This window comes from Nycticebus coucang, chromosome 6 (genome assembly GCF_027406575.1).
Source record: "Nycticebus coucang isolate mNycCou1 chromosome 6, mNycCou1.pri, whole genome shotgun sequence".
In the NCBI taxonomy this organism is placed as follows: Eukaryota; Metazoa; Chordata; class Mammalia; order Primates; family Lorisidae; genus Nycticebus; species Nycticebus coucang.
The window spans coordinates 104,569,150-104,585,778 of NC_069785.1; the positions used below are offsets into that span (position 1 = coordinate 104,569,150).

At 39.5% G+C, this 16,629-nt stretch overlaps 1 protein-coding gene across 1 annotated transcript; it reads left to right on the forward strand.

Moving 5' to 3' along the window:
* Nucleotides 1-3,162: 3,162 nt before the first annotated feature.
* Nucleotides 3,163-12,720, forward strand: BCL2A1 (BCL2 related protein A1). The gene is given in 4 exon segments (XM_053594502.1): nt 3,163-3,752; nt 12,451-12,532; nt 12,535-12,611; nt 12,613-12,720. Coding segments are annotated over 4 exon segments (753 nt in total). The 5' UTR covers nt 3,163-3,197; the 3' UTR covers nt 12,652-12,720.
* The last annotated feature ends 3,909 nt before the right edge of the window (nt 12,721-16,629 follow it).

The following is a 16,629-nucleotide window of genomic DNA, read 5'->3' on the forward strand; positions in this document are numbered from 1 at the left end:
AGGTGCCACCCCTCTCTGCTGCTTTCTTAAGCTTCGCTCCCAAATGTAATGGGCAAACTGGGGGCAAATCTTCCTTGCATGTCATGCTCCCAGAATTTCCTAGAAATTGGTCCCTTAGGTAAGCTCCCACCAGAAGCATTGTCTTGTTAGGCTTCTGGCTTTTCTTGGTAGGGTTGGTGGGTGGGGGCTTTTCCCCATTGTGTTTTCTGAGCATCAAGTCTTGGCCCCATGGAACTGAGAGACGGGGGGGGGGGGGGGGGCATGCCGGTGGCTTCTTGTGCATATTTCCCTGCCCCTTTACCTTACAATTGTGTCACTACTGAAGGTTATTCTCCTCTTCGGAGAATTTGCCCTGGTTGGGTGGGGGGGGGGCGCCTTGGAATAGGGAAGTAGTTGTGATAAGCTCAGAGAAGCTAAAGAGCACAGCAGGTGGGAGTTCCCCTGGCCACCTGCTCTGAAGCAGCCAAAAGCTCAGCAGACTTCAGGTTCCGCCTTTGGGGAAAAGGGAAGTTGACCCAGCAATCTCTCCCTGAGGTCACGCACCTTGCCCTGGAGCCTGCATTCCTCAGGCCAGTCATTAACCTGGGTGGCTTCAGAGTCCTTTGCTCTTATTCCCATCAAAAAGTGTCAAACTGTTTATAAAACCAATGTATGGTGCCCCATGATTGCATTAATGTACACGGCTATGATTTAATATTAATAAGAAAAAACAAACAAACAAAACAAAACAAAACAAAAAAAATAAACTCAGCCTGCCTCACCCTGGGCAGAGCAGAGAAGGGTCCCAGCTGTTGAAATCATTCCAGCTACACCCGAACACCGTGGAGTCCTACTGAGAGTACTCATCCCTATTGAGTCCTACCCAAATTTCCGGTTTATGAGCAAAATACATGATTATTGTTTTAAGCCAGTAAATTTTGGGGAGTGGTTTGTTACCAAAGCACTGGATAACCAGAACATAAATGTATAAATGGGGCGATTTATGTAAGCACAGTGCACACATGAGGCTGTAGTTCACATACCTGTACATGATGATAATTGCTTTAATGAAGTCCAAGCAGTTTACAAATGAAGGAAGTTGATAATTAGTTATTAGGATGATTCCTAATTTGTTAATTCCCTGACAGACACTACTAATTCCTTAAGCCCTTCCTAGCCAGGACTTCATGCTACTTCAGCAGAAATTTCTGGACAAAACAAGCAGAGAGAAAATCTTAGGTCATAGGCACTTGTTAAGTGTGACCAGATTCAGTAAATCATCTTCCATTATCACCTCATCCCCAACCCTTGTGCTTGTTTCAGCCCATAACAGAGGGAGCCCCACGTGTGCATTTCCTCGAACCTTAGAACATCTGCACACATTTCCACTCCACAGCCTTAGTGAGGGCTCCAGGGGAGGGCCACTGGATTTACAGCCACTGCAGTGACATCCTTTATTTAGTCTCTTTGCAGTTCCTTTGACTGCTTATAGTATAGTATAGTTTGTCCCAGACTGAGTGTAGCGATTTTTATTTCAGCACCTGAGTCAGCTCCTGGCACATGACAGCAGTTTGGTGTATGCCTATGGAATAACTAAATGCCCACATGGTTTGCAGATCTCACCCATTCTGGTTGATTTGCTCAGAGTGTACTTTAACTTCACACAACATTCCACGTGTCAACAGAGTGGCTCAGAAGATGGGATCCATGCCATGAGCTGGTCTTGGTGGATCTGTGTACCACCAGGCCCTGGGGAATGCAGATGCAAACTGCAGGAGCCCTGAGAAAGGGTAACCCCACCTCCATGTCTTCACCCGGGTTCATGGTCAGTTCCTTGCCTGTGAGTCACATTTCTACCCCACCTTGCTAAGTCCAGGAGTCTTCCAGGTCCCATGATTTCTGATCCATACCTTGGATAGTTTACCTGACTTAAGATTATGAATTATCAAGCTTAAACTAAGACCTTGTTTTCAGTTAGAAATTCTAGAGTAAATGGAAGGTGAAGACCAAAGAAGATATTTTCTTCTTTTCTCCTCACATCACTCTTCCTCAGCTACTCAAAGTATCAAGGGTGGTATTGCCACAGCAACTTCCAGAAGCCTTTGTTCCCTGTTACCAGGCTGTTTCTCTAGTTTCCATCCCAAATTTTCACTAATGTGATTTACCTTCTAGATTGCATTTTAGACTATTTTAAATGAGAAATTCACAGAATCATTTTAAACTGTGTAATTCAGTGGCATTCAGTACATTCACAACATTATGCAACAACCACCTCTTGCTAGTTTCAAAACATTTTCACTGCACACGGATCAAACCCTGTATCCAGGGCAGCGCCTCTGGCTCAGTGGGTAGGGCACCAGCCCCACATACTGAGGGTGGCGGGTTTGAACCCAGCCCCAGCCAAACCGCAACAAAAAAATAGCCAGGCATTGTGGCGGGCACCTATAGTCCCAGCTACTTGGGAGGCTGAGGTAAGAGAATCACCTAAGTCCAAGAGTTGGAGGTTGCTGTGAGCTGTGATGCCACATTACTGTACCAAGGGTGACAAAGTGAGACTCAGTCTCTAAAAAAAAAAAAAAAACAAAACCCTGTATCCATTAAGCAGTTACTCCCTCCTCCCCTTAGCTCCTGGCAACCACCAATTTGCTACCTATCTCTATGAATTGAAAGAGAGTCAGGATATTTGATATAAACAAGAATTGCATAACACGTGACCTTTTCTTTTTGGTGTCTTTTTTCTTAGCACAATGTTTTTGAGGCTCATCCTTGTTGTACCATGTGTCAGTACTTCATTCCTTTTGTATGGGTGAATTATATTTTGTAATTTGTTTATTCATTTATCTGTTGATGAGCTTTTGAGTTGTTTCTACCTGTTGGCTATTGTCAACAGTGTTGCCATGAACATGATTTGTTTGAGTATGTGTTTCTAATTCTTTGGGGATATATGCCTGTGAATGGAATTGCTGGGGCATTTTTTTTTTTTTGGTACTTCTATATTTAACTTTTCAAAGAGCTTCCAAACTTTGTGACAGGGTTATTCCATTTTGCATTCCCATCAGCAATGTACAAGGATCTTAATTTCTCCATATTCTTGCATTTAATAAGACTATCAAAGCTTAATTAATCACAGGATGAGGAAGTGGCTTCTCTGTGTTTTCCTCTTTCTCTTTCACACACAGCCCACGCACGAGAGTGAGTAGGAGGAAGGACACTGCAGCATGATGCAAACAGAAATTCTTCAAGCCTCCATATATCATCATGTGTCACGACCCTGCCAGGAAGCGTTCGCTTCCAATTGCCTCATCAACTTCCAAATCGACCTGCTCACGACGCTGCTCTTCACCAGGCAGAAGATGACTGACTGTGAGTTTGGATATATTCACAGGCTGGCTCAGGACTATCTGCAGTATGTCCTACAAATACAGCAACCTGGATCAGGTCCAAGCAAAACGTCCAGAGTGCTACAAAACGTTGCATTCTCAGTCCAAGAAGAGGTGGAAAAGAGTCTGAAACCATGCTTGGACAATTTTAATGTTGTATCCATAGATACTGCCAGAACAATATTCAATCAAGTGATGGAAAAGGAATTTGAAGACGGCATCATTAACTGGGGCAGGATTGTGACCATATTTGCCTTCGGAGGTATTCTCCTCAAGAAACTTCTCCGACAGCAAATTGCCCTGGATGTGGATACTTATAAGGAGATTTCTTATTTTGTTGCTGAGTTCATAATGAATTACACAGGAGAATGGATAAGGCAAAATGGAGGCTGGGTATGTATGCTAGAAAAGTTCTTCATTGTTCTTTACTATGAATTAGAAATCCATAGTACCTTTGCTAAATAAAACAACAAGACATCTACCTAAGAATACTATTTTCCTTGGGTAGTTTATTTTAATTTTTAAAATAAACGTACTTTCTGGCTCATTTCCAACAAGTCCTAGAACTTTAAAGCTATAAAATACTTGTGTTTCCAGTTCTTACTCCTAATGGTATAAATTACAGTAGGGTTGGGGCTAACAAAGCACCTCTGCTTCTCCAGAATCAACAGTGCAGACGCTCTATCCAGGCCTTAGTTTCAGCCAGTGTTGTCATGGCAATGTAGAGTTAGTACAGGAAGAGCTGCTATTAAGTGCTGTTGTATTTAGTTATTTAGTAGGTTGCAGAACACAGGTGTACATTTTGACAAATTAATTATTTCCAAATTAATTTTTTCCTCAGTTTTCTAATAAAGCAAATTCTGTGCTTTTAAAGTTTGTCAATAAAAAAAATAATCTGCTGAACCACCAGCAAGAACTTTTATTCAAGAATTTTCAAATAAAAATTCACTCTATCATCAATGCCCCCCTCCCCAAACCAAGACTGTCTAGGGGCTTCCATTGGAGCTCATGTTGGTAGCAAGTCCCTCACAGCTGGATGTATAGCATGTGCTTTCTTTTATACTCCAACACAATTAATGCTTATTATTTTTTATTTTTTTATTTATTTTTTTTTTTGTAGAGACAGAGTCTCACTTTATGGCCCTTGGTAGAGTGCCATGGCATCACACAGCTCACAGCAACCTCCAACTCCTGGGCTTAAGCGATTCTCTTGCCTCAGCCTCCCAAGTAGCTGGGACTACAGGCGCCCGCCACAACGCCCCACTATTTTTTTTTTTTTTTTGGTTGCAGTTCAGCTGGGATCGGGTTTGAACCCGCCACCCTCCGTATATGGGGCCGGCGCTTTACCGACTGAGCCACAGGCGCCGCCCAATGCTTATTATTTTAAAGTATTAACATTCCCATGTATACTCTCTCCAACCCCTAATCCTGGTCCTCAACTCTCCCAAGAAGTAAGCACTGTTACCAATTACTTTACATGCAAAACATGCCTATTGAATATATTCATAGAAAATATGCATAGTACTTCTTTGTAAAATATTTTTTATATGTAAAGATAGTAGATGGTACTTATTCTGTAGCTTTTCTTTTTTACCTGATAGTATTTTAAAGAGTGCTATATATTTCTGTTGTATGTAAATGCTGCTGAGTATCTGAGTGTTTCTAGCTGCTAGGTTATAAAACGGCCAGATAGGTTATTTCCAGAGTTTGCTGTCACACACAATGCTTCATTATGTATCTTTTTACACACTTTCTCTTGTGCATATGTATGTTTTCTTGGGTGGATGTTGGGGTATAGCATTGCTGGGTCATTGTGTATATATGATAACTGTTTTAAGTTTATGAAATCCTTGCCCTTCTGGGCGGCGCCTGTGGCTCAGTCGGTAGGGCGCCGGCCCCATATACCGAGGGTGGCAGGTTCAAACCCGGCCCCAGCTGAACTGCAACCAAAAAATAGCCGGGCGTTGTGGCGGGCGCCTGTGGTCCCAGCTACTCGGGAGGCTGAGGCAAGAGAATCGCTTAAGCCCAGGAGTTGGAGGTTGCTGTGAGCCATGTGACGCCACGGCACTCTACCAAGGGCCATATAGTGAGACTCTGTCTCTACAAAAAAAAAAAAACAAAACAAAAAAAAAAAGAAATCCTTGCCCTTCAAAGTTACACTCCCATCATCATCTTGATAGAGTATGCAATATTTCTCCACACTTCAGCTGACTAACATTGGGTTGTAGCAATCTGTCATAATTTTCCCAATTTGTTGGGCAAAAAAAACAAAAACAAAAACTTAGTTTGTTTTAATTTGCATTTCCTTAATTATTAGTAAAGTTAAGCATCTTTTCATGTTGAGTGTCCTTTCATATGTAATTCTTATTCAGAAAATTGCCTGTTTATATCCTTTGTCCATTTTCTGATTATTGTGTCTTATTCATATTGATTTGTAGGATCCTTTGTGTATTCTGATACAAATTATTTTTATATATGTGGCAGATATCTTCTAGTTTGCTGATTATCTTTCAAAACTATAGATTTTATGCAATATAAGTGGTATATCTGCTGTTTGAAATTTACAAAGGTCTCTAATATGGTTAGAATTTTGTTAACTTTCAAAATAGTTATTTTTCCCCTTTAGGCACAAAACCAATTATGTATTATACGTGTTTTTTTTAATGTTACATTTTCTGAAAGGCATCTGAATTGACTAATCTTTTTCTATGGAAAAAACTCAAAAGTTGTTAGCTCTGTACTTTAATAAAATTTAAAATTGAAAAAAATCCCCAGACTATAGATTTTAGTCATTATAAATGTTTAAAAGTTTAATGAATTTGATTAATTTATTAATATTTTACTGGATGCCTTTTCCATTTTGTATAAGGTCTTCCTGCAGATTGATAGATATTACTTAAAAATTTAACTTTGGCAGGTTGTGGTGACTCATGCCTGTAATCCCACACAAGGCTGGGGCAGGAGGATTGTCTGAGCCTAGAAGTTCAAAATCAGCCAGGGTAATATGGCAAAACCCCATCTCTACAAAAAATACAGAAATTAGCTGGGGATGAGGTGTGCACTTACTGTCCTAGCTACTCAGGAAACTGAGGCAGGAGGATGGCTTGAGCCCAGGAATTCGAGGTTACAGTAAGCTATGATCATTGCACTCCAGTCTGGGTAACAGAGTGAGATCCTGTCTCCAAAAAAAAAAAAAAAGGAAAAGAAAAATTAACAACTTCAATAAATTTCATGAGCTCCTGGGACTCATAATCAGCAGGTGTGGAATTGTCTCTGAGAATTTCCAGAAGTGTACTTATTTTTCGGGGATGAGGGGTGATCCAGGTGTAAGCATGAGTGTGGCCATATAAAGTTATCCTGAGTGGAGATAAAACATACACATGGCCCACACACGTTCAGTCTTCCTAAAGGTTCCAAGCTCTTCTCTTTTATACCTAACTTGCTCAGGCTGTAGATATGCTAGAAACACTAAGATGTCACTTCAAAGCAATCTCAGTGATTCTTTCCCAGATCACTGGAGACACTAATTCTGTTTATGACAGGCAATGCCATTCTGAGTTGGTACATGCTGGTGTGGCAAAGTGTTATCTTCTTTCTATAGTGAGGTTGACGAATCTGCTCAAATGAATGAATTCACTCCAGAGTGACTCATTTCAGGGGAAAAGACATAATCACATATCTATATTAGTAAAGTTAGGTGGCCCACATGAAGAGGGGAAAGGTAGAAAAGGCATTCACAGCTTTATTAAGATGTGAGCATCAGTTTCTCCCTTTATACCCTCCTGAAATCTCCCCAAAAATCACCGATCAGAAGGCACACAATCTATAATCTCATTAGATGTTAAAAGTGCCTGGAGACGTCATAGAAACTTTGACTCTAGATTTTAAGAGCACCAACTCTTGAGTCAGACAGACCTGGGTTAACTTCTGGCTCCCATGCTCACCACCTGTGTGATTTTAACAAGTTACTTATTAATAACTTCCCTGAGCCTTGTTTACTCATCTGTAAAACCAGGGACATTCTTGCAACCAATCTCCTCGGACTGGTGGAAGGCTGTAAATCAGTTAATATATGCAAAGCACCTAGAACAATTCCTGCAAATGAGTACTCAAGCTAAGCTTAGGGCAATTGTTATTACTAATAGTAGTATTACCTAGCTTCCCTTGAGAGCATCTGTTTAAATATTTCTAGTCTCCATAAGGCATATGATTGAAAATAGTTGAATATTCATTACCACATAAAACAAATGCCCTAAAAGGTAAAAATAAGACTGGTCTATCAATAAGGGACCCATCTCATTCCTTGTACTCGTTCTCATTGTTATCAGCTTGACTGTGCCCCTCCCTCCCTCTCTTCCTTTTTTCCCCTTCCTTCCATTCTTTTGCTTGTGGCTTCTCATCTCTCTTTCTCCTCCTCTCCTTCACTGACCATTATTTCCTCCTGTCCTCTCTCCCAATTTGAAGTGCTAAGATTGGATGGGCTTTCACAGGATAGGAGAGCTGGAGCTATTTTTTAAGTTGTTATGTGAGAAAAAGATGGCTCTTAGAAACCATTGAATGTGTATAGGAAGAAATTCATGTCTCACCCTTTGGGACGCCCTTTCTTTTGAGCCAATTGGCTGTCTTATTTTCACACCCTTCAGTGAAGCATTCTCTTGTGTCTGTGCTGGTGGGGTGGAAAGAGTGCTCAGCCCCCAGCCCTACACAGGAGGAGGCATGTCTGCTTACGGCATCTCTGCACACCGCGTGGTTAGGGCTGGGCAGACCTCATAGAAGGTCCCCAACAACAAATACTTGTTGATGGCATGATTGGATGAGCTAACATTGAGAAATGACTGAATAAGCTCACTTTGAAACTGATTTGGATCCTGTTTTTTTCACTCACTAGAGGTACAACCTTGGATAAGTTACTGACGTACCCCGAGACTCAGATTCCTTATATAATGTATGTAATGATATGTTTGACAGGATATAATATGATAATATATTATACACCTAATATTTAATGAAGACAATAATACCTATGTTAGCAGGAACATTAAAAGATTTGAAGAGATTTTTGTAAAGGTGCTTCATAAACTGTGAAATACTATGGAACCCTAAGGATTAGATGGGGAATTCAATGCAGTGTAATCATGCAATTCTTAGTCCCTTGGAAGATGGGGATCCACAGTCAGAGCTGGGGCTTTCCAAGTAACTGGCCATATGAAAGCTTGCGTTGTAAGAGTTAGGCCAAGAGATTTTCTTTTCTTTTTTTTTTTTTTTTTTGTAGAGACAGAGTCTCACTTTATGGCCCTCGGTAGAGTGCCGTGGCCTCACATAGCTCACAGCAACCTCCAACTCCTGGGCTTCAGCAATTCTCTTGCCTCAGCCTCCCAAGTAGCTGGGACTACAGGCGCCCGCCACAACGCCCGGCTGAGATTTTATTTTCTTTTAACTTTTTGTTCTCATTAATTATCTGGTCGATTTGAGGCCAAATAAATAGGCACATAGAGACATGCAGATGATTGACTGAATGTTCAGTTTGGCAAAGGCATTTCCCAAAGGTGTGAAGATCTAGCAGCAGAATGACAGAATCTCAAGTATTCTTTACTATGTCCTTTGACTAAACAGATACTTGGGGACACATTCTTCTTATTTTTCTTTTAAATCTTAACTTGAGATTTTTAAAATCATTTAATGAAAAATAAGGTAAAACAATTTACATCATATAGAAATGCATGATACTGATGCAGGAGAAAAATGTTAGAGAAAAATGCTTCTCCCTGTGGGGCCTTCTGTGAAGCTCTCTAGAAGCTCCCTACCCTCACGAATCAGCCTTGACTCCTTTTCCTGCTACCCCACATCTAGTCCTTCGGCAAATCTTGTCAGCTGTACCTTTGAGATGCTGTATGTCCAGGGCATCTAGGGCCCCCTTGCTCTCTCCCTTGGCTGTGTCAACAGCCTCGCACCAGTCTCCTCACTTCCATTCTTTATCTGCTGTGAATCTGTTCTCCACATAGCAGTCAGAGGGACATTTTAAGAAATTGCATTAGATCATGTACTGGTCTAATCAAAACTCCCCAGATGCCATTTACACTGGGAACAAAAATACAAAGTCCTGACAGCTGTACTCCAAGCCCTCCCTGACCTGGCCCCTAACTGCCTCGCACATCTCCTTGTCTATGAATCACTCCTGTCCCCTCACAACTCTGCCTTTGCCCTTTCCCCTAGAAGTCTGCATGGCTCTCTTATTCCCTCCACTCCAGATCTCAGTTCCAAGGTTGCCTCCTGAGGGAAAGCTTCCTTGATCACCCCTCTGAGATAGAACCTCTGCCTCTCTCCCTGCAGAAAGCTTTATCTCCTTAATTATAGTTTTTATAAATGGACTTCCCATTATATGTTTATTTGCTTATCTGTTTGTCTGCTTCTGTGGTGAGAATTTAAGCTTAGTGAGGGCAGGGATCCTTTTCATCACTATATTTCCAGGGTTTTAGATGGTACCTGGCATGTGGTCAATGCTCAGAGAGTATTTCTTAAATAAATAAATGACGGAATAATCTCTAGAGAAGTGGGACTAAACATCACGGTGTTTGCCTACATGAGCTTCAGATTTTCCTTGGATTAGTGATATGTTATTTTATGTTTTAGGCTTTCTTGAAACTTGAGGTAGCTGAATCAACAAACTACCACTATTCCCAGAAATAATTAGATGTGAACATTCTTTGTTTACCACCACATTACTGATAGGATCTTGAATTTTTATTTGTATACTGATTTTTATATAATGTTTTTAAGATATAAATAGCATCCTTAAAAGGAAATATTTGAAAAAATATTTTGAAAAGAAAAATAAAATTGCTCCCACTACACTAACATGTCCACATGCAGACATTGTATGCAATCATGATTAGGGTATACCTAACAGTTTTCCATGTGATATTATAAATATTTTCTATATTGTCTCACATATTCCATGTTAACATTTCTAATGTCAACAGGCTATTCTATTCATTTTTGTATCATAATTTACTCGATCAGTTTTATTGTATGCAGTTTTCCCCTCTTAGAGACAATGCTTCAATACTGAACATGGGTATGTTTCTCCAATGCCCCCATGGGGATATTATACAAGATTGCCCCACAACGAATTTCCAACAGTGGTGGAATATTTATGTATTCCAATGGAACAACGTCACAACCACTTTACCAGCCTTGGCTGGTACTACTAAAAATAATTTTGAGTGTTTAATAAGCTTAACATGACAAGGTTAATTTAATAGGTCTAAAACCCACTAAGGCTATGTTAAAATATACAGTTCTTTAACTGCTAGTAATGTCAAGGTTTTTTTCCATATACTTGTTCATAATTTATATTTTTCTTTGCAGTTTTCCTTTACAATTTTTATTTCCTCTTCCTTTTTAACTATTAAGGGCTTGATGATTTTCTATTACATTTGAATGGACTCCTTCATGGTAATGTAAATACTTCGCTAGTTTACTGTTCATTTAATTCTTAGTTTTTTAAAAAAAATAACCTTCATCTAGTTGAATTGGACAGTGTTTTTCTTTTGTTTACTGTCTTTACTTTAGAAGTTGAATGTGTATAAGATGACATGTGAATTGCCCAAACGTAATAGAAAATGACCATTGTCATCATAATAAAAAAATCATTTTAGAAGGCCCCATTGTACTTACCAAATGTGAAGTTTATGAAATTTCTAGGAGAGGGGTCACTGAAGTGAATATATACTAGGATATATGGGAAACACATGAGTGTGTGAGAGCAGAGGGGAAGAGGAAGAAGAGGTAGGAGCAGCTTCCTCCCTCTGTGAGAGCAGACAGCGTGTGTCTCAGAGCATGACCCTACTTACCAGGCAGGCAGAAAGGAGCTTCCCTAGGCAGTCTTTCAGATGGAGAATTCCCCGACTGGTATCCGTCTGCCCTGCCACTGATGCTCATAAGGGTGATTCCAATCCACTGCAGATGTCTTCCAACTGTCAAAGAATTATGCTTGGCTTACTTTTCAGTATTAGTCATACCAGTCTATATGCTACTTTAAAGGCATTTGTAACCCCAGGTTCTGGAACTTGGAAGATACAGAGCAAATGTTTGCTAAGTGAACATTAAAAAAATCATGTTAACAATTTTCTAATCCTTTTGGTGTTTTCCTAGAAATGTATGGAGCATTTGCATTCCAGTCCATGACCCTTACTCACTAAGGAGTTGGGTAATCTTGGGTAGCCTACTTTTTTCTGTCATTTCCCTCCTTTGTTAAAATAAAAGAGGGCATTAGGCTAAGTAATCTCAGAGGTACTTTTCTGTGGATGTATAATCCATTCATATTATTATAGATTGTTAATTAATTAAATGCACTGTCCAATATGAACTGGACAGTTATCTTATTTTTTCCTATATTTTTAAAACTATGTCTAATCACAAAGAGAATGAATTATAATAGAAACAATCATCAACCATCTCATAGACTCAAAGGTGTTGGTTTAACTTGGAGGCCTTATGATTTTCAATACAATGTAGTTTACAACTTAGCACAGTTTATGTAAAAATATAAATGCATTGAAATCAATGCCAGACAATTAAACAAGAAAGAAAGAAAAAAAAATTAGACTTTCTATCTCTAGAGCTGTGCTTTCTGTCTCATATGTAGCCACTTGTCACTTGTGGCTATTGAACAATTGAAATGTGGCTAGTCTGAATTAAGATGTGGTGTAAGTACTAAATACTCATCCGACTTTGAAGATTTGGTATGGAAAAAAAAGAATATAATATCTTATTAATCATTTTTATACTGATTACAAGTTTAAATAATAATATCTTGGATATATTAAATTAAATATATCTTGAAAATTAATTGTGCCTATTTTTTACTTTGTAAAATGTGGCTGCAAAAAAGTTAAAATTACACATGTAGCTCACACTGTGTTTCTATCTGACAATGTAGTGAACTATGATGAGAAAGAACAGAGTACAGCTAGTGAAAGTACAGAGAAGATTGAACTATTTTTATTATTTAAATAAAAGTTTCTTTGCTTTTTATTTCAGCAAACTTAGTCTCCACTGATTTTACCATGTTTAATTTTTTATCTCATAGGAACATGGCTTTGTAAAGAAGTTTGAACCTAAATCTGGCTGGCTGGCTTTTCTGGAAGTTATAAGAACAATCTGTGAAATGCTGCCCCTCCTGAACTAATGACCAAAAAGGACACTCCACATTGTGAAACCTGCCTCATTTTCCTGACTCTTACGAGAACTTACCGTCAACACATACTTCTACTTTTACAAAAAACTTTAATGATGCAACTCGGCTTTCCAGAGTTACGAAAATTTTGTCCTCATTTTAATGAATAAATTGTGTGTGTTTCTCTCTATATGCAACTTATGTCTTAATTTTTGGGGTGTGCCTTGAAATTGAGCAAAAGGGTGAAGCTCAATCCAGGAGACAGGTATTGAATTAGGAACAAAGACCAGGAAGGTGGTGTCTTTTCTGCTTACGGTAGATTCTTTGCTAAAGGTGTGCCCATCACCCAGACACGGTTCTTCGTGTTATGAGGGTAGAGTCTGCTTCCCTTGTGTTGTGGCCCGATGCTGTCCTCAGTCCTCAGTGCTCCGGCTGCTTTTAGTTCTCCCTTACGTCCTCCTCTCCAGCCTTTACTCTCTGGCCTGCCTGTGGCAATACTGATAGGCGGGATATTCTGGGGTAGGTAAATGATTTAAGGTTGAGCTACTGCTGAAGTTTTTTTTTCTTTCTGGTAAAAAGTCACAAATTAGAAAATGATCTTTTGTTAGACTTTCTATTTTAATTTTTAGGTCAGCAAATCTGATTGCAACATGGGAACTCTATACCTTCTTCTAGCAGGCGTCCTCAAACTGCAGCCTGCAGGCCACATGAAGCAGTGTGAGTTGTATTTGTTCCCATTTTGTTTTTTACTTCAAAATAAGATATGTGCAGTATGCATAGGAATTTGTTCATAGTTTTTTTTTTGTTTAAACTATAGTCCGGCCCTCCAACGGTCTGAGAGACAGTGAATTGGCCCCCTGTTTAAAAAGTTTGAGGATGCCTGCTCTTCCAGGGTAGCCCTTCCCATCTTTCCTTTTCCTCCCACAATACAATCCCTACTCCCTGGGAGTTGCACTACTTTTCCCAGGAAGCTGTCCACAGATCTAATAAAGAAACCAGAGCTCCTCCTCTCAGTCACTTGTATCTTCACAGGGGATTTCCATTAATTCTTGCTTTTCTTAGGAGGTGTGGTTCTTAAGGGTGGAGATGAGGACACTGGGGCAAGTCCATCAGGGAAGTATTTTTGGTAGAGGTAGCTTTGGCTTCCTGTAGCATCTACCTATGCCATCTTGGGGTGTTTGTCTTTTGGGGACAGGGTGCAAGTTCATATTTTCTTTTACCTGTCAAGTGCCTCACCCACACCACAACTGCTTTTAATTCATTTTTTTGTTAATCAGAGCTGAGTGGTAGAAAGGAACAGTCACAAATGGATATAACAGGAAGTGGGCATATGGGTACTATTACATGGAATACATTTGCACAAGAATCCACAAAATCTGACTTTTACAGCATAATTACCTGTGGTGACATAATTACATCATGTTGTTAGTTACATGATGATGGGAAATCAGTGACCATTTCTGGTTCAGTCTGTGACTGGTCTTTTAAACTGTACTTTGCTGTGTGTTTTATTCATTCACTTTCAAAAAAGTTTTATGAACCTCAACTCCTTTCTCATGTCATTCCCAAAAGTTAAATTAAGGAAGATTATATACCTAAATGTATTTTAAAATTATATAACTTCTAGAAGAAAATATAAGAGAAAATCTTCACAACCTTCCCATAGGGAGAAATTTATTTTCTTTTCTTGTTTTTTTTTTTTTTTTTTTTTTTTTTTTTTTTTTAAGATTTCTTATCTGGAACACAAGAACCCAGAACCAGAAAATGAAAAATGTATAATATAGGATGCATCAAAATTTTAAAATTCCACTCTTAAAGAGACATTGTTTAAAACTCAAACAAGGGATAGTTCAATAAAGGATTGCAAAAAAAAACTCCCAAGAAAAACCAAAAAGGCAAGCCACAGAATGGGATAAGACATAATACACTGATATCTGACAAAGAACTTACCGCTAGTCATCAGGGAAAAGCAAATCAAAACCATAATCGGGGGGCACTACGTACCCTCCAGAATACCTAAAATGAGGAAGACAGATGATACCAAGCTTTGGGGAAAATACAACACAATTGGATCTCTTCTACACTGACGGTAATTATGTAAAATTGTACAACTACTTTGGAAAACAGCTGCAGAATTTCTTACAAAGTTAAACATACATTTACTATAGGAGTTGTAGAAATTCTGCTCTTAAGTCAGGCCTTGTGGCGGGCACCTGCAGTCTCAGCTACTCAGGAGGCTGAGGCAAGAGGATCACTTGAGCCCAAGAGTTAGAGGTTGCTGTGGGCTATGATGCCATGGGACTCTACCAAGGGTGACAAAGTGAGACTCTGTCTCAGAAAAAAAAAAAAAAATCCACTCTTTTTTTTTTTTTTATTGTTGGGGATTCATTGAGGGTACAATAAGCCAGGTTACACTGATTGCAATTGTTAGGTAGAGTCCCTCTTGCAATCATGTCTTGCCCCCATAAAGTGTGACACACACCAAGGCCCTACCCCCCTCCCTCCGTCCCTCTTTCTGCCCCCCCCCATAACTTAATTGTCATTAATTGTCCTCATATCAAAATTGAGTACATAGGAATGAACACAGGCCTGGCACAGTGACTCATGCCTGGGGAAGGCAGGAGGATCAATTGAGGCCAGGAGTTGGAGACAGTCTGGGCAATATAGTGACATTAGCATGACTGCTGGCACCTGTAGTCCTAGTGGCTGAAGTGAGAAGATTGTTTGAGGCCAGGAGTCGAAGGCTATGATAGTTTGAGGAGCTATGATGACACCACTGTATTCCAGCCTGGGTGACAGAGCAAGACACTGCCTAAAAATAGATAAGTAAAAAGAAAGAAATGAAAAATGAAAACATATGTCCATGGTATACCATTCACAGCAGATTTATTATGTATAACTGCCCAAACTGGAAACAACCTGAATGTTCATCAGTAGGTGAGCTGGAATATTTGGGAATATCTACACAATAGAATATATTATCAGCAATAAGAAGGAATGGATTATATGAGGACAATTAATGACAATTAAGGTTATGGGGGAAGCAGAAAGAGGGACAGAGGGAGGGGGGTGGGGCCTTGGTGTGTGTCACACTTTATGGGGGCAAGACATGATTGCAAGAGGGACTCTACCTAACAATTGCAATCAGTGTAACCTGGCTTATTGTACCCTCAATGAATCCCCAACAATAAAAAAATAAAAGGAATGGATTAGTAATACATGTGAAAGAAGGGATACATCTCCAAAACATTATGTCAACCAGAAAAAAGTCACAAAAATGTACATAGTATATTATCTCATTTATATGAAACTCAAGAAAGATGAATCTATAGGGGCAGAAAATGGGTCAGTGGTTGCCTGGAGCAGGAGTGAGGAGATTGACTAGGAAATATCGGAGCGATGAAATATTCTACATTATGATTGTGGTGCTAGTTATGTGGGTGTATAAACTTGTCAAAACTCGTAGAGATGTACACTTAAAACTGATGCATTTTATTGTAGATAAATAATATTTCAATCAAGTTGACTTAGAAAAATGTGTTTTTGTGAAAAATGGCAAAAACTCATTATAAACAATGTAAACAATAAGGAAAGGTACAAAATGAGAGAAATAAAAACCACTCCACATACTAATTTAAAGTGGAATCTTATTAATGCCATGAATAAAATCATGAAGCACTAGTATTTTGTTTCCCTTATCATTTAAGAAAGATTTGGTCCTTGTAAATCAAAGCCCTGCAGACACCTGGCCAGCCCTCCCTGTGTGGTTTGGTCTTACTTTAATCATCCCGCTTCATTTTAAGTTGTGTCCTCCGCGGAGGGCTTTCTCTTCTGATGCTGTTGGGCTGTTTTCAGTACTTCCTGCTACAGACTTTTGCCCATACTGTTCCCTCTGCCTCCTCACCTGGTTTTGCTTATTTGACCTTCAGATTTCAGCTCAAAGCTCACTTCTTCAGGGATACCCTCCCTGACTGGGTTAACTTCTTCTGTTAGTCTCTTAAAACACCACTATCTCAACATCACGTTCTCAGAAACAGTGTGTGCTGTGGTTTGAATGTTGCCCTACAGAACTCCAGCTGAAACTAACTCCCA